Source organism: Hoplias malabaricus, chromosome 3 (genome assembly GCF_029633855.1).
Source record: "Hoplias malabaricus isolate fHopMal1 chromosome 3, fHopMal1.hap1, whole genome shotgun sequence".
Classification (NCBI taxonomy): domain Eukaryota; kingdom Metazoa; phylum Chordata; class Actinopteri; order Characiformes; family Erythrinidae; genus Hoplias; species Hoplias malabaricus.
The window spans coordinates 43,640,168-43,658,780 of record NC_089802.1 but is presented as its reverse complement, the minus strand read 5'-3'; the positions used below and the strand labels follow the sequence as shown (position 1 = coordinate 43,658,780).

The 18,613-nt window shown below is 40.6% G+C and overlaps 1 protein-coding gene across 3 annotated transcripts; it reads right to left on the bottom strand.

Moving 5' to 3' along the window:
* Positions 1 to 34: 34 nt before the first annotated feature.
* anks1ab (ankyrin repeat and sterile alpha motif domain containing 1Ab) lies at positions 35 to 15,417 on the bottom strand. Of its 3 annotated transcripts, none has more exons than XM_066665084.1 (12): positions 14,008 to 15,417; positions 13,043 to 13,141; positions 12,679 to 12,825; positions 10,613 to 10,720; positions 10,076 to 10,243; positions 8,690 to 8,827; positions 6,967 to 7,038; positions 6,647 to 6,730; positions 6,311 to 6,448; positions 5,293 to 5,472; positions 4,762 to 4,860; positions 35 to 730 (listed from the first exon to the last, which is right to left on the bottom strand). In XM_066665084.1, the coding sequence occupies exons 1-12, from the start codon at positions 14,212 to 14,214 to the stop codon at positions 692 to 694; spliced, it is 1,479 nt and encodes a 492-aa protein (XP_066521181.1). In that variant the 5' UTR covers positions 14,215 to 15,417; the 3' UTR covers positions 35 to 691. The 3 variants fall into 3 exon arrangements, with proteins under 3 accessions (XP_066521181.1, XP_066521179.1, XP_066521180.1); XM_066665082.1 differs by lacking the exon at positions 35 to 730 and adding an exon at positions 2,637 to 3,114; XM_066665083.1 differs by lacking the exon at positions 35 to 730 and adding an exon at positions 2,637 to 3,009.
* Between the last annotated feature and the right edge of the window lie 3,196 nt (positions 15,418 to 18,613).

Here is an 18,613-nt window from a genome sequence, read left to right as displayed (position 1 = left end):
TCTAGATGCAGATGTAGTGTTCATTATGATTTATAAAGGAGGACTTAGTTTTGCTGATTTAGGTGTTTCTTTTTCAGGCGTACTCTTAGAACTAGATTGGCTCTGCTTCTAAGGTCACTCAAGCCGTCCAAACAATACTAAAAGCAGCCCTTTAGTGAACAGAATGTAACTTCATTGCTGTAAAAGTGAGACGTATCCACCTTTAGTGCATTTAGCCTAAATGAACATGTTTTGCTATAATCAGTCTTGGTGTCCTTCTGTCTGGGAGTTATGTGTTTCTACACGAACTCCAAGTTAAAAGGGGGGGGGGTGGGAATTTCCTAAAAATGTTAGTTGTCCACACAGTGCTCATTACTAGGATGCTACTCCAGTTTTTCACAGTTTTTCCAAAAAATTCCAAGTCTGTGACCTCTTGGAGATGGTCTATGTTTTTCGCTGTTGTTAAATAGTCAAGTAAATAGTGAGTTTATTCAAACATATAAAAGACAAGCATGCTGTGGCTGTGTAACAGTTGACGTGATGCACACAGGCCCGTCTCACAAGCAAATCCTCTAAATTGCACTCTTGCCTAAGCTCATAGTAGGAGTAATCGCAGTACTGGATCGCTCTCCTCATGCCATAATTTAGTGCCACCAAATCTCTTGTTCTCTCACTCACTTTTGTGTAACGTTTCACCTGATTCCCCTTCTATTCACACCTTGGTGTCCGGAAACTTGAAAGGTGGAGTCAGCTACACAGGAAAAAATATATTTAATTTTAGAAAGGTGAATTCCTCTTTAGCCATCTGATTTTTTTAAGTGAGTCTAGCAGTATGGTAATGTTTTAAAGTACAAAATCGGAAACAACATTATAGATTATGCTAAAATGAACACTGTCAAGCAAAACGTACAAAGGTGACATATAATACAAATGTGATGGTGTGAATTGAGTTGGACAGCAGAGGTCAGTGAGAGGCAGATTGTGAAATGAGTGCAAACCAACAATGGCAAACAAATGAGAGGCTGATGGCAAGTGACAGTGTGTGGATGTAATGGTCAGGAGGCTGAGGATGTGCAACATGGTCACAGAGGAACCAGCACAGTTTTAACAGTCGACCTCAGGAACAGGACTCAGAGACAAGCAGTGCAACTGGAGCGTGAACAACAGCCAACCGTACACACAACATTCACAGCAAGGAACATACAACAAAATATGACCAAAAACCTGGACTGTATCAAACACTGCTTGTTTAGAGGGCAGTTTATCTGAATGAAACAACAATTGGGGAATCTCTTATCAAAGAAGCTTCAAACGTAAAAGGCAGGACTGAAGCCTGACGGGAAAAATGTCCCCCCAATGGCCCATCCTTCATCCTTGCTGGAGCAAATCCAATAAATCAGAGTTGATTTAAATTTCATTCACATGAAGGCGAGCAGTAGTCAAAATGGGCAATAAGCTGATAAGAGCCTCTCCATTGTGTTTGGAATATCTTCCTCTTGATCCCCTCCCGCTATAGTTCCAATTCTCACATATGGTGCATAATTGAGTCCATGATTGGATTCTTTTAAGCTGAAAGCAGGCCTAAACATTTACAGCTATTTGAATTCTAAAACACTCTCCTATGAATGCCTGTGTTGTGAACATGTCCAATTGAGGTAAGCGGGTCATACTTACGAAAACAAACCAACAATCAAAAAGCGCTTGAACAGATATGCACAAATACTGTATTTACTAAGTGATGTTTCAATGTAAGAATACAAATACAAAACTGCTCACGAATTTCACTTGAAATTAACCATGGTTAATTCAAAAGTCATGCTGCGATTTACCACACTTAGTCATAGCCCTGATGATGCTACATATATGCTAAAGTAAGGAGGGGGAAAACAAGGGATGATCAATGCAGCCAACAACATTGTCATGATGATTTTGCATGTTAAGATTTATAGGAACATAACAGTGGAGAATATGGCCTTGGACGTTTAGTGGCGTTTTGGGGCTGAATTCTATTAAGCCTGCTCCCTGTTTCCTTCTTTACTCATTATTGCATTTCAAATCCCAGACTACACGGTTTGTGCGCAAAACTGGAATAGGTGCTCTTCAGAGGCCCTCACAGCTGCAGACGCCTGGTAAGACAGAGGAAGCACTGGGTGTGAATTGGGAATACAGAACAGCACACTGGTGATGAAAAAGAAAGGCTACAGAAATGTGAGTCAAGCTAGAAAGATTCGACAGAAGGGAGGGATATAGTGCTCGGGGGCAGAGTGCGAAAGGGATTTTGTTGTACATCGCATCTAGAAATGGTAATGATCTGCTAATAATGTTCAACACTGGTCATGACAGTATTGCTGTGCTGATCTGATAAAATGTTTGTGGTTGTGCTAACAGAGTTTGGTTCATGTCAGCCAAAGGAAAAAAAATAAAATAAATTAATATAATGGAAAGATATAAATGCTACAGGTCTCTGAACTACATGAGAATACAGCTACACTTCAATTTGTGCTCAGAGGCTTCACAGCGGCAAAACCCACTGATATGAGAGGTTGGACCGTAAACATTCAGCACTGTGATAAAAAAAAAAAAAAAAAAATCAGGCTAAACCATTCAGAGGCGATTGAGCAGGCCGTCAGATGGAGACGGGAGAATTCAAGGAGGGCACCTGGAGGACGGGGTCCAGGAAATCCAGCACCCAGTTCAACATGGAGAAGAGGAAATACAGGGCTACACAGGCGAGGGCTGGCGGGGGGAGGGGAGTGCAGGGAGTAGATCTTGCCCTGAGGGAGGCTACAAATCACAGTGAGAAGGCACAGGGCAATAAAGTTTTCTCAGGGGGCAAGAGTGGATCAAGTTGGAAAGGGGTGCCACAGGTGTGTGTTTGGGGGGGTGGGGTTTTAGGGCTGTACCCCCACTTCAGAATATGGTGGTCTCGTACTTGGCGCTGCTGGGTGGCCTCGAGGAGTCGCGAGGGTCGAAGAGCCAGCTGGTGCTGCCCAAGGACTGCGCGTCCGTCTCCTGCTCTGCGTGGTCCATCTGCCGAGGAGGAGGGGGAGTGGGGCATGAGACTGGGACTGGACGCCAGCCAACGGATCGCCCACCTCGTGTGCCATAGAATGGACACGGTGTAGGAGAAATCACCTTCAAAATTAAACACACACCAGAAGTGGTGTCTAGACCTTTTTGCTAGTTCACATGTGGTTTTGCTGAACTAACATGGGAAAATTGCCATACCATTATTGTTATAAAGAAACAAACAACAAGTAATGCCCATAAAGTACAGAAATTCAAAGATACATTTTCTATAATTATTTACCATCATTAAATCTGGCTAAAGTAGCATGGAAAGCTAGCAAGAAAAAAAGGCCAGCAGCAAGCACAATCTCAGCTGCACACTTCCTAGCTCACAGTCAATGCATTACACTATTGTCATATTTTAAAATCTTAAGTGTGTAAGTGCCAAATACAAAATGAACATACTTGTTTTACTAGTCAAGGAGACTTGCCGTATTCTTAAAGAGGCACTCCAGCTTAAACCTAGTGTTCTTTGTTGTGTAGTATTATGTAGTGCAGCATTTTATCTGTCAGTCTGATAGGATGTCAATAACGTGTCATTTTCATGTTGACATTCATTATTGTTCTCTCACTACAGTGCTTTGCATGTCTTACACCCACAATGCACAACCACTGGCCATCCCTGTGGTGTCAGCCAATCCTGACAGCTAGACTAGCTGCTGTTCTATAGGCTATATTATCCAATTCGTACATCAGCTAACAAAGCACAAGGAAGCGCTAAGAAAAAAGTCTATCTTTACTCAGCAGAAAATGTGAACCAAAAACAGGTTTTACCCTTCCAGCCAAACTAAGACAAAGTATCTTGTTGTCCTTCTCATATGATACGTGCTTTCTGTAGCTTAAATAAGCCAGTGTCTCAGCTGTAATAATGATCTGATTCACTTATTTAAAATATTTTAGATCATCTGACTCACCAGATGAGAAAAAATATAAAAGCTTGCCTTCAAAAACAAACAAAAAAAAAATCAATACAAAGCACCTTCCAGAAGACTTTACCACAAAATTCTTCTCTGTAGACTACTGCATTAGAGTTTACAAATGTAGCAACGGATAAATTTTTTATTTTGGCTGGAGTGTCCTTTAAGTACATCAAAGTGCCAATGTGGATTTTTCAAAAGTCGACAGCGATGATGTTTAAAGCATAATGACACAGTTCTTGAAGACAGTTTTATAGAAAAACATTCTCCCACAATAGGCCAGCCTCCACTGGGATTATTCAACCTGTCTTGAGAGGACATGACTAAAGATATTACTGCATCCTAATGCAATTTTGAAAACAGGTTCCATTTTTACATTTCAAGGATGACCTTTATAGCTTGGCATGGTTTATGGGAGAAGTGTTCCCTAACCATAATTAAGCATCAAAACATAAAGAAGCCAAACCTCAAGCTAAAACCTCTGAGTCAGACACATAAAATCCTGCCATGAACACTGAAATATAGATGATCCAATTCACAAACCTCTGTTTCTCATTAAGTTCCCCATGGAACAAACATTGCAACACCCTCATAGAAATATCGGAACCTGAATTTGTGTAAAGCTGATGGCCACAAAAAGTGTACTTTAAACAAAGTCGAGAAAGGCGAAAGAATTAAAAGGTGGCAGGGAAATTAGTTCTAGGGTGGAAATGATTGGTAGAGAAAATGGGAGTATGTGAGGGAGAGTAAAAAGAGAGAGACAAAAAGAAAAAAAAGAATGAAAGAAGTGCAGAACCTGGACTCCAGGGCTGACAGAGGGCAGCGGGAGGTAGGAGGGGCGGTGGGCGGAGCAGGTGTGACAGTAGCAGCAGCGGCATTCAAGTACAGGTGCACCCTGGGAAGGAGGAGGAGCGAGAGCAGAGGCACACATATGTATTAAAGGCCAAGGACAACAGCCAAGGACAGGAGACGACAAGACAAAAATCAGTCCGGACAGGGAACAACAGGCAAATCTGCAGCATGCAATGCCTGATATACCAAGAGGGGAACATAACCTTGTATCTCTAAAAACAGCCAAAATATTTCAGAACATTTAATGTAAGTTATTTTGGAGCACTTTCCTTTGTCTGTTTGTGAAATTTTTACACGGAAAAGCAAGCAGCTGTAAGTTTTTATTTGTTATTTTTATTTTTAAATTTTGTTAAAACAATAAAAGCTTGGATATACATGGTTTTGCTCCTACAGCGTCAATCTGCAAACTTTCAGAACTTATTTCAATTGCACAATATTATAGCCTTCATTGTAAATGTTTAAGACTGTTGCTCACCATTGACCGACGCATGCTGTTGCGATACTGTGACGTCGGTCTGCTGGTCTTGGTCTCAATGATCTCTGACACTGGACCGACGTAGGAACTGTGACGCCGAGCTTTCTGTGCCTGAAGAGCCATCTGATAGGCCACCTCAAAGGCCTGCCCCAGAGTTAGAATGATCTCATAGGTCTGTGTCTGTGTGAGGAAAGACCAGTACACTGTTCAGAGTAAGTGTAAGAAAAAAATGTAAAAGACATGCAGAAAAAAATTATTTCCACCTGTAATTTTCTAAATTCTCATTCACCCTTAGAATTACCCAGGCTTTTTGGAAACAGTGCCTTGCAAGACTGATATATTATATTCTTTATCAGGGCAAAAATTGCCTGCATTTATTGAAAGGACAATTTGGCTGTTGTAACTATTCACATAATGTTGGTGTGTTTTATATAGGAGTTAACTGTTTATATAACTGATACATATCAGCAACTTGATGATAATTTACCAAACTACTGTCAGTCACAGTGAACATGTGGGATGATGGAAAAAGGCACAACCCATCAGAGAATCAGTCCATACAGAAATATATACAGAAACCTGCTACTGAAACACCTCATCACGCCACGGTGCTAAACTGTTGAAAACTGAATATATTTATTTACAATGTATTATTTATTTTTTGACACGTCTCAGATTTGGCAAGACTTGCATCTTCACAAAACCATCTGCAGCATTGCCTACAGTGAGACTCAAAAACACAGCAAGCCAATACAGTAAAGCCAAAAATTCAGATTTCAGACTTTAATAAGAAAAAATGTGTGTATGTGCTACACTGATCAACTGATTTACAGAATATATGCCCTTTAAGTTCAGCTGAGAAAATGTGGCTGTTTAAAGTGGTCAAGAAAAAACCATAGGTTACTTAAAAGCCTAAGCTATACTTAATGCATCTCAAAGTATATTAGTCAGTATCTCTTTAACATAAAGAGATATTGTCCTGGAGCCTATCTGAGTGCAGAGTGTATAATGCCCTCACCACTTCCACTGTAGTGAAGACATGGCAGAAGTGGTTCCCAGACTTCAGATCTTTCGTTATGTAGGCAAAAGTGCGAAGATCATCAGGGTCCTGCGCTGCACAGGAGATGTTTTGAATTTCGTGCTCTGCCACTATAGCCTGGGAAGAAAATGTAAAACTAAAATTTGGAACATATTTGTTGGTCTGTTTATTATGGAAGATTTACACAGTGTAAATATCAGACAGCATTTTGATTTTATTTCTCATAAACCAAGTACAGTGAAAATTGAAAACAGTTGGTATTAAATAGCGGGCTTAGTTTTCGTCAAATTAGACAGATGGACTATGGCCTCTTACCTTTGTGGCTGCATCGATAAACTTAACTCCTCTGTAGGTGATGGACAGGATTATGACAGGGCCTTTCCGATGGTCTTTTGATTTCTGATAGATATTATGAGACACAAGGGGATGTGCTTGTTAATGTTGTAAGCTGATGTGATAGGAGGCTTTTATACCCTTGTTCTATATTAGTTAACTGGATCATTTAAAATACATGGATTTGTATGGATGTAAAATATTGATGAATATTGACAGATAATTAGAACTGACAAAGCAAAGAAACAGGTAAAACAGATCAGTTCAAACAATGTGAAAAGTAAAAATGCAGTTGTGTTTACCCTAATTCTTGCACAGGCGTCCTGAGTAGATTCAATACCTCTCAGGTCTCTTATAATCACAGAGCCCAGATACTACAAAGAAAACAGTTTGGCATTAAGTCTCAGGCTATTTACACATTGTTCATAAATGTTGCTAACTGAAGATTTAACAAAGTTCCCCTCCTCACACTAGTGTACACATTCTTCAGAGTTCTTATAGCATAATAACTTCTTTAGTATATTTCTTCTAATCAAATTTTGAATGAACCTTACAGGTGCTGTCTATGTTTCTGAAGAACAATCCTTACATTGCCAGGCCTTTTTCCCCCACATTTTTAAAGGTAGATTTGAGTAAGAAGCCGACTTTAGCTTGTTCGTGGTTGAAGTTGAACCGGTCCGTAAGCTTTATTCACAGTTTGAATTACCACAAAATCTCATTTGCAATTCAAGTGTAGTTTTGTAGTATGCTCATGTGGTGTGTACGCTTATGCAAAGTTAACAATGATAAACCCCCCCACCCCCACCCCCACCTCCCGAGTCTGTTCCACCATAAGTAATGTAACTTTCTGAATCTGTGAAACAGCAAAATAAGTCAATGTTACCCACATATGGAGAAGGAATAAAGCAATATTTTCAATAACTTTCATGGTTTTCAATGTTCAGAAGTCTCTCTACCATGCAAATGTCTCCAGATTCCCTTTCTTTCCTTGACAATTCCTGTAAGTTCTGTTCTCCCCTGCTTCTCCCCTTCCCCTGTCCTGTGAACGAGCACAAAAATCCTCTGTTGCTGAATGGCTGGAGTAATGATTTGGTGTTCGGTCCAAGCCACATTCTTTGTTTCCCATTTACAGGCTCCCAGGGTGAGTATGAACACCAGACGTTTTTTTCCAGAACATAGAGAGTAGACAGGGAGAAGAGCTAGCAAATCATGAGGAAAGATTCTCAGAATTTTACAAAACGTGCACCAGATTGAAATTGTAGGCAGCACCTTTAAGTTCAGCTTCATTATTTTCTAAATACCTATCTACACTATTATATGACAAGCCACGGCATGTTTTTCTTTACCATTTCAATCTTTGAAACAGTGATGTCATCGATCCTTTATATGGAAGTGTTGCACCACTGTTGCAGGTTTGGCAAGCTTTACAGACTGTTTTTAAATAATCCAAAATTTCAGTCTACTCAATCTATAAAGCAACATGTGTGGAGTTACTGTAGAACACTACCATCTGAAGGTATGCTACTAAACTACACATCTATGTTAGCAGCTTGACCACCTACATGTATACAAGGTAAATAACATCAACCTAAAAATCCAGTCCAACTTAGAGACAGTTGCTATGAAAGGGAATTGTGTGGAGAGCATGGACAGATTAATCATCCAGTGACTAAATGTGTTAAGAAAACACTTTACAATATGCCTTCAAACATGACAGGACACAGGAAAGATTGCAAGAAATAAAACATTTTGAAGATCAATTTAATATGGTGAATGCTTTGGCTGACTTAGGTTTTACTAATGAACTAACAGGTAGCTAAGTCTATAAACGCAGCAATTATAGCTCTAAACATTTCAAAATAAACCTGCGTAGTGTAAAGTATGTTATTTGAATTTTATGCTCAGCTCATCAAAAATAAATTCTCATCTTTTTGGGGACTTCAGTTAAACTCTTGAATAATTTATTCAAATATATGCACAGCTTATCCACTTGTGAATATGCAGACATGTATAGAAACATCTTACACTAGCTTCATAGGTACAAGCCTCAGTGATGAGCTTCTCAGGATGGTGGTGCCATGTAGAGACTGTGGCGTAGGCGGCAGACTGGGCTGTGGACCGCAAGTTTAGCCGAGATTCCCTATGTCGATCTGTATGACGGTCCTTCAGAAGCATATACATGAAGAGAACAACAAACCGGTGACATTAGCACAATCCAAGCCAAAAGCAAGTAACTTTAGCTTTGTTCAACTTTCCAGAATATTTTCTGAAATCAAGGGTATCAATAGGTAGCTTGAAATGTATTGATTTCTGAAGCGATATACACACTAATTACCAAAAATTTGGCATTCCTCCTAGTTAGTGTGATCACAGGTGCATAAAAGCAAACATCCTGGCAGGAGCATGGGTTGCACTGAAGAACATAATGTATTTTAGTGTAGCACTTTTATGGAATGCCAAATTGTCCAACAAATGTGTAAAAGTTTTGCTGCCCCTCTTAACTGTAAGTGTTGTTATTCTGAAGTAAGATCACCAAAAGCTTGGTGAAACTAGAGAGGGTGCTGAAACAAGTTGTGTTTCAATGATTGACTAGTTTCGCGCAGGCCTTAGATCATCATTTGCAATAGCATTTGTAAACCACGCCACTATTGGAGTGTGGAACAATGAAAGTGCATTCTGATGAATAATTATTATAATGGTTTGTTATTTAATCAATCTTGGTTTATCCAGAGAAGGCAATCTTCATTGGGTGAAACTGAAAAAAAATGGAAAAATAGTTGGAGGAGGAATAATGGTTTATTTTTCATGGTTTGGCCCTTCCAATGAAGGGAAATTTACATGCTGTATCAAATAGCAGCATTCATATCCAAATATGTAGCAGTATACTGAGGAATACCATTTCCTCTTTTGGCATAACAATGCCTTTGTGCACAAGGTGTGATTTGGTAAGTTTATTATGAAAGAGTCTTAACTGGCCTGGACAGACACTTGACATCCTATCTCCTAATATTAGTGCCTGACCTAACCAATGGTCCTGTGGAAATGATGTTCCAGAATCTGTTATGCATTACTAATAAAGTGAATACTGTTGGTGTGGCAAAGGGGAGATCAGCTCAATGTTAGATCCAAGTGTTTTGGAATGAAATACATGTAATTTTCTACATCACATATTTTTTGTGATGTAGTGTATGCACGAGGGTACAAGTCTTCCTGTTCCTGTTTTCAATGATTTATTAGGAACATAGCTCACAGCCGACTGGTTGCAAGCAGTGGCTCAACCTTTTTCTCTGCTCTTCTGAGCAATTGGTGCTGGAACCAGTAAAGACCAAGAGAATGAACAGTTTTAACACCCTAAGCCTGAGAACAAACATCAGAGCTTTACAGCATTCCTCTCTCAGTTAGAAGACTCACATGTGAGCGTGGCCTCTCACTGTAAGAGCGAAGCGAGACACTGCACTCCTGATCCAGCCCTCTGCCTCTCCTCCCAAATTCACTCAAGGGCAGCAGCATGTCCATGGAGCGACTTGTATATGGGTCCATGTAACCAAGAGGCGGGTTCTGGGACAAGAGGTCCTGAATCTAAAACACACACACAACTATATAATTAATGCAGCCTGATAAAAATAGCCTAACCATTACTGGGAACTTTGCGCTGAGAGTACTATATTGTGCATCCACAAGTCTCTGAGCAGTGGATAGAGACCTTTTTGATCGCAATGCATATTATATGGTTTGAAATGTTATACATCATCGCTGTCTTGGGTCCACCCTATTTTACAATAGTAGCTACCTTTTATATTCTGTACCTTTTAATTACCAAACTATCAACAGTGATCTAGATGATACTTACATCTACTTAAATCTTACATTATCATACATTAATGTTCAGAATATTTTACTTCCTGTTTCTTTTTACAGCAATGACTTGATACACAACATGTACACTACCTTGAGCTGGGAGAAGCGGTTGGACTTTGAAGGTGCCTCTTCATATGGTCGCTCCGCTATGGAAGCAATGATTCTCTTCCTGTGGCCGACTGGGCCAATTTTTAACACCTACCCAAGACAGGACACATTGCAAATCAGGCCAGAGCCAATCATATTTATGCTCAAGTCTAATGAAGACAGCAAAATACATATCATTAACATATATCACAATGGCAAAATATACATATTAGAACTACTTGAGGTCAAAAAAAAGGACACTAAAGTTTATATGCATTGACATGAAAATTCAACTCATTCAGCTGAAAACCAAAGTATTAAAAAACTTAAAGTATGCCTACTACAATTATTTCAGTATAGTGTGGGCCACATCACCTGCCAGAGATTCCTGCTCCATCAACAATAGAGAATGGTCATCCATGACAATGAATTCCACTATTTAACAAAACTGAATTAAACTTTTATTCATATTTGCAATTGCATAATAAATGGTGCAGCAGTTACACTCTGGCGCCTAAGATTCTTAGGTGCATTTTGAGCCAAAAAAATAATAGCTTCATCATTTTAGGTGGAGTGGAAGCTGTGAACAAAAAGCTGAACAAAAATACAGCTTTATTTTATTTTATACTTCGTAATTTGCACAATTATTTTGTGCATTTGTCACTCGTTTTAAAAAGCATAGTTACAGATAGCGTTCAAAACTTTTCTTTCTGCATCTGTTGCTGAGCTGAATTCTGTAAATCATTTAGAACACAATGTTTTCAGTGGTGTTTAAACCTGCAGTACACAAATTTGTGAGCATTGTACCTTACGTACACAGTGATAGTGATACATATATCTTAGAAATCTTGTATCTTGTAGAAACATTAAATAGACTTATAAAGTCATCTAGTGGTGAAGGACCATGCCCAATACATCTCCTCCCACACCGTCCATGCACGATAAACTTTCCTCTCTCTATTTAGTTTTCTTTATCAACAAACTTTACATCTTGCCACCTCCCACTCTTGCATGACTGCTTTCTCCTGCTGAGTCTGGGTCTGGCTTCCATGGCCACCCAGAACACTTCCCCAACATGCTCAGGGTTCAACTCTGCAGTCTCATGTTCAATTTTGAGTGTGGTCTGCACAGGCAAACAGGTGAAATATGGTTCTACATAGCGGACACTACTCTGCTGCTCAAGCTGTTTAAACAGATCTTCTCTGACCATCCCAAAACAACAAACAGTTTTTCGATCCAGTTTAACCTCATTTATTAATATTTGTTATTTACAGTCAAATTTTTTGTTTCGTTGTTTTTAGCCTAAAACCAAAAGTACTATTTTTTAGCAGAAATCACGAAAGGTCATATTTTAACCTCTTGCTCTGCAAGATTGTTTGCTTCTCACCCTGGTCTTCAATGGTCAGAGCACCCATACAGCAGGAATGACTTATTGGAGTTTTTGGAGTTTTAAACCCCTTCCAGCGAATACTTGCTTGGATCCCGTAAATTGCCGCTTTCATCAATATTTTAATTAAAACATTTTTTTTGTATTTTTTTTTTTACCAATTGTGTTGCACAAGATTCATAACATTTGTACATGCATCACTATTACAGCAGAACAAAAGGCAATCATTTTCTATTTCTTCTATCAAGTCTCTAATGCCTGATTCCAACTCTGTGGTCAATGTGACAAAATCAGTTTAATTGCTTATTGCTTGCCTGCAATTATAAGTCAAGAGAACATGGTCATATTGGATCAATCAGTTGTTAGGAAAAGCTGATTTTGCAGATAGTACATCCTTGATATGCCAAGAGAAAAGCATGTGCTGATGTTGAATTCACTCATTTAGTTCTAACATAACAATGCATACTTAGATGAAAGTGGCCCAAGGCCAGTGTTTGTTTTGCAGATTTTGGTTCACAGTGAACAGCTGAGTACAGGTCATTTAGTCTGCACCTAAGGGTGTAGGTGTAAAAGCACCTTAAAACACCAGGGGAACCTCAGTGAACTTGGCCTGTCATGTCAAGTAAAATATATGTGTAATGTACATGAGTTAATTCAGGGGAGATTTTGAAGAGTGGATTACATTGACAATCTCCAACTCCCACAGGTTCTTCACACACTCCAGGGTGCGGTAGCCACTGGACAGGAAGTTGTGGAGATACTCTCCAAGACCTAGGTTCTCCAGCCAGGAGGCTAATGAGGTACTGCCATCACATCCCAGGGCTTTCACCTACAAACCGATTAAAAACATTTTTAAACGGACCGGAATCTGACCATTTTATAAACATCCTCTACACAGTAAAACACCTTCAATGTATACATAGATTCATCTAGCTAGATTCATCAAAGAATACTTTATTTAGCACAGAGGACCTTGCTCAGTGCACTTTAACTACATAGATATGTCTGACCTGTACGCCTGTACGTGAAAATATTATAAAAGACACCTTTGGTAGGCTCTTTGCTGCGTGAAGAATTTTCTTCCGATGGCCCGGGTCTGTGATGCCAATTTCCCTAAGGTCTTCATCTTCCATTACATTACTTCCCTGCACACATGCATTCAAGTTCAGTACACTACACACAAAAATTCATTAGCACTAAAGACAGAGACACATCAGGGACATATTCTTTATACTTTCTGTATCCAGACACATCTTCTAATGAAAGTACTTAGCTATATAACACTTACCAATTGCTGACACAGGTATTCAACTCTATGTAAAAAGCTATGCAATCTCCATAAAGATGTACTGGCAGTAAAATGGGATGATTTTGAGAATCCAGACACAAGCCCCAATGCTGCTGTAAAGCTCCCAATCACTGATTTCTGCAGCAGTGGGAATGTATTCTCTGAAGTGATTAAGCACCATTGAAAATCTCTGACATGAGTTGGAGTGCCATTTGTGAGCCAGACCTATATGGCCATCAGAGCCTGAGCTCTGTAATCTTCTTGTTATTGAAGAGCCAAAAGAGGGACCCACTCCATATTAAACGTCTGGTTCAGCAGAGTAAGTGTCTATATATTTTTGAACATATAGGGCCAATTTCCCAGACTCAGATTAAGCTTAATCTTAGGCTAAAAGGACTTTTGAAATGTAAATCAGCAACTCGAGAATAGGCTTAAACTGTGTCCAGGAAACTGAGTGTACCTAAAATACAAAATTCTATATCGGCTTAGATATTTATTGTTGGTTTCCAAGCTGATTCCAATGGGATATAAAGCTTTCAGCTACATGATTATATGGTCAATGAAGGCCCTCAGCAGCTTTTCAGATTATAACTGACCATGTATTTCTGCAGAAATCACAAATTGCCATTTACTGAGTGTTTGAGAAGAGGAACTAAGTCAAAGATTTTTCAGTTCATTCACTAAACAGGGTGTATTGTCACTGGGGCACAAAAGACGACTTACCATGAAGCGCAGGTCGTCAAATCCGTTGAGCAGCAGCTTGCTCTCGTACTGAGGGAAGCCCACGTGCTCCAGCCACTCCCCCACCGACTGCTCCAGCACCCGGCTCCCTGCCGCATCTGCTGACATAGGGAGGCGTTTGAGCAGCGAGAAGCCGTTCAGCCGGTAGCAGCGGCACTCAGAGGCCGAGATGTGGCACTGCCACATCATCTTTGGCCAGCAGAGCCAAGGGCAGCAGCAGCAAGGCAGCGTCCAGGCTTGGACACGGGGGCCACCAGCAGCAGGGGCCCACCACACACACAGACGACAAGACTGGTGAGCAAGCCACCAGGAGCCCTCGCTGCCTGACCAAGGGCAGAGGTAGTGGTCAGCAGGTAGTCCTTTCCAAGAGCCGCTTCAAGTAAGCGAGTCCAGTGAAGAAGGACAATTCAGCATTGTCCTTTGATAAAAGAGGAAGATGCTAGAGTGAAATACAAGTATGCTCCCTTTGAATCGAATGAAACTACACAGACCTAAAGGGGGGGGGTCAGTGCTAGGATTGGAAGATCATAAAGTTCTCATGGAACTTTTGCGCCACAAGATGATCTTCGCCTTTAAAGTGGGATACAAAGAAGCAGAAATCTCCCTGATATACATGTGTTCTTTTCTCCACTGCCCATGCTACTTTGCATTGCAAAGCTCAGCCTTTACTAGTTGGTGACCCTTAAGAGAGAGGGTTGAAAAAGGACTTCTCTAAATGCCAGAAACTAGTACCTATTACAGACCAATTGACTGTCACACTCAAGAACTCACTGGGCCAGCGATGTAACTGAGCAAGCAACAATGCTGACTGATTAGAGAGTCCACAGACTCTGCCTCATTTCTGCTCATGAAATGAAATGCATGTCACATTGAACAAGTCAATTTTTTTCCCTTCTGCCCTACCATTGATTCAGAATCCCTCAATCCAACAGAAAACCATCGGAGGCTTGCAAAGGTAGCCACGGCCAAATCACCCGGCCCCCGATGACGACTGGTTTCCGCTCGCTCTAATCCGAGGACTACTGGTCCTTCTTGGCTCAAGCGCACTCCGGTGGTCTAGCATGCCAGAGCAGAGCGCATCATCATCAAAACAAGCAGAGACGACCCTTGATCCAGCAGAACACAGGTAAGCTTGATATCCCCATCAGAAAATCCTGCAGGCGGTTCCTTCTCTCCCCCTGCGGTCCAGTTACGCTCTGAGGTCTCTCCTTGCCCGTGGCGGATGTTCCTGAGGCTCTGCTGCATATCCCCAATCCCAGGCGCGCTCAGTCGCAACAGCGGCCGCAATCACCGCTCACAAAGCAAAAACATCCAGATGATACACTCCTCCTCCTGAAAGCCACCGGCGGCTCCTTCCTTCTTCGGCTGCAGTCATCAATCCCGTACCGCGCAAACGCCCTCATCCTAATCCCATTCATACATCCATTCACGCTGCTCTCTTTCCTTTTTGGTCCCCTTTTTTTGCGACCAGTCCCTCTCTCCTCACGCCCCCTTGCTCGCTCTCTCATTGACAGAGACACTCTCTTGTCTGCAAGCACTGCAGGGCTGCCATATGCTGTCTGATGCTGTGTGCCTCTGCACAGCGTAAACCGTGGTTCTGTTCCTCCCCTCTATCTCACCCCCCCTCCCATCTTTTCACTCTCTCGCGCTAGCTCTCTCCCTCTCTCTCTCTCGCTCTTTCTCATACATTCACCCACTCTCTCTTTCCCCTCTTTCTTTCTCTCTCCACCACAATCAATCCACAGCCTCACTCTCTCTCTCTTGCCTTACCCCCCCCCCCCCCCCCCCTCTGCCTCTCCACCTCGCTCACCACACTGATTAAAATTGCACACAGGCTCTCTGATCTTGCTGGTGCAGAAAGGACATCATCAGAGGCAGGAGCAGGGAAGAGAGAGAAAGAGGGAGAGAGAGGGAGAGAGACAAACCCAAATCACAAACCGCTGTGCCAGGACCAGCCAGAGGATGACAGAGAAAACAGGGGTGGTGGGGGAAATAGAAACGTGTAGGTTCTTCTTCCCCCACTCCTCCCCTTTGCACTCTTAAGTGCTTCCAGAACCCATGCACTCCATGAAAAATTAAATCACAGCCAAGTCATATACCACGGTAAATTATCAGAGGAATTACATCCATGAACATGTCACTGTACCGTTGGGGGGGCTGGGGCTGCATGTTAAATGTTAAGTCAGCGAAACGCACTGCGTACTAGCATAATCCTCCCCAAACCCACCTTCATAGTGGAAAATGCCAACATCTGAGTCTTACCAAGCCCAGGGATTTTCTTATTTGTTAAAAATGTGCACTCTCGCATTTTGAACCATTATCATACATTTCTGTGGCAGCATATATGCTCCCGATATTCTGTGGATGACATGAAAGGCGTCGCAAAATATTCTAATTCAGTGGTGTTACACATCGATGCATGTGCATGCATGCAGGGCATTATGGAAATACATCAGGGAGGAGTGCAATCACATGCGCTGTCAGCCCGCCTGAACATTACTCACAATCTCATAAGCACGGGTCCCTGCCTGAGATGATATCAGCACAACACGCTGATTAACAGGGACATCTTTTTGAACTGGTTCAAAACTCCAGAGGAGGTAGCACCATCTGAGGTAAACACCTGTGCAACACATGCACTGACTTTGCTTGCTGTGCAACAAATTAGCTATTGACGCAGCTTTGTAATTGAGTGAGTAAAGAGACACTGAGATGTTTTTTCCTCCCAAATGTGAATAAGAATAATACCGTTTATCTGATTACATTATCAGAATTTCTACTGAGAGAATATGTATGGCTCTATATATTTATTCTTATGTGCTTCATTCACAAACTTGGGGGCACATTTTAATAAGTTACATTGCTGAATTATTTGTGCCTATCGTAAATAAAGCAATAAGTGGCCGCAGAATTAATGTGAATTTGTATAAGGTTTGTTCTTACAGGTGGTAAAATCACTGTCATTTTTCATAAACATACTCCACAGAAGATAACAAATATAAGATACACATTTTCAAAAAATAATATATAATAATTACTGCTAATAAAATTATTCAAACATTAGATAATATAATAGATTTTATTATAGCAAAGAATCAAAACTCAGGACAGGAAATGTTATTCATCATGTACTATTAAAAATAACATTGTATTGGTAAAGTTTAAAATGTAAACACTGGTTTTAAAATAGAAGCACTGTTTTTGCAAATTAAATTACCATAGCAATGTTAACTTCCACTAGCACATCTATATGATTACCTGTATAAACTTCAAGCTAATGGTTTCAGAAATTGGTATTTCCACACTGGATTTAAATCTGTTCAAGGCAGGTCTAAACAAGGAGGTTGAATAGTGTTTGATATGTATACCGTCTGACAGATGTTCAAGTAACATTTCCTCTACTTTAGTTTTTATTGGAGTTTTAATGGATGAGCAGGTTAGCCTGTTAGTTATTTCTTTGCCTGTTTAACCAGCTATATTTCAGCAGTGCTTAAGAAAATGAACACAGAATTCAAATGACTTTGAATCAAGCTCAGCCAATTAAATTTGAGGATAGAAACTATCCGTTTTATAAGATACGATGAAAAGGACAAGATAAAGTAAAGTAGAAAAATGTCTTTATTCGATCAAACCTACACTGAAGGAGAGTAACATTTCTGTGATAGGAAAATTATTCAAAAGGGACAAATCCATTAAAAAAATAAACATCTGTCAAAAATATTGGTACCCCTAGGACTTCTTATGGTCTAAATCTATGTTGACTGATGACTGAGAGAGTTTAGCCTCATCTCTACCAAGAGTGCCAATAATTCTGGAGGGCACTGTGTATTGAGTCGTAATTGGATAATTACACTAAGCTTTGGAGGCATCCAAAATAATGGCCTTCAAAAGAATTAAAGGAAGCTGATGACTTTCTAAGTTTCTACATGCCCCATAAACAACAGAACTCAGAGAAATGACCTTTTAGTCATGCTGACATTTTTACAATGACCAACATGATTAGCTATAAGTAACAAAGCACAGGTGAGTTTTTAATGCCACCAAAACACCTTGTGAAACCATTCCAAATACACAGGAAGTCTCCCACAAGGGTCTGGAGAGCACTAGCTCACAAATAATGACTCACTCAGGTCCCATTCTGCTACAGTTCTCTTCTCCAAGATTTCAACTCCAAATAAACGTATCTCTCCCAGACAAAGCTCTTTAAAAATATACTGCTTTTCTCCATTTATAGCTATCACTTTGGGACAGCGTGAGGGTAAAAAAAGGAGCCTTAGGGCCTAATTACCAAGAGTCACAGAGATGGCCAGCATCGCCAGGGAAGTGGGTCACTATTTATCCTGCTGAAATCAGGCCAAGGTACCCATTGTGTGTCAAAATATCAGGTACAAAAATACAGTTCTCAGTCACAGACAGAAAGAGAAGAGGAGACAATCAGACAATCAGAGTGCTCTGAAAAAAGGGATCCGATATTCTTCAACGATGCACAGGAAGAAGCTTGTTAAAACATTCACAGCTCCACTAGGAATTCTAGTCTAGTATATAAATAATTGGACAGTGACACAATTTGGGCTGCTTTGACTCTCAA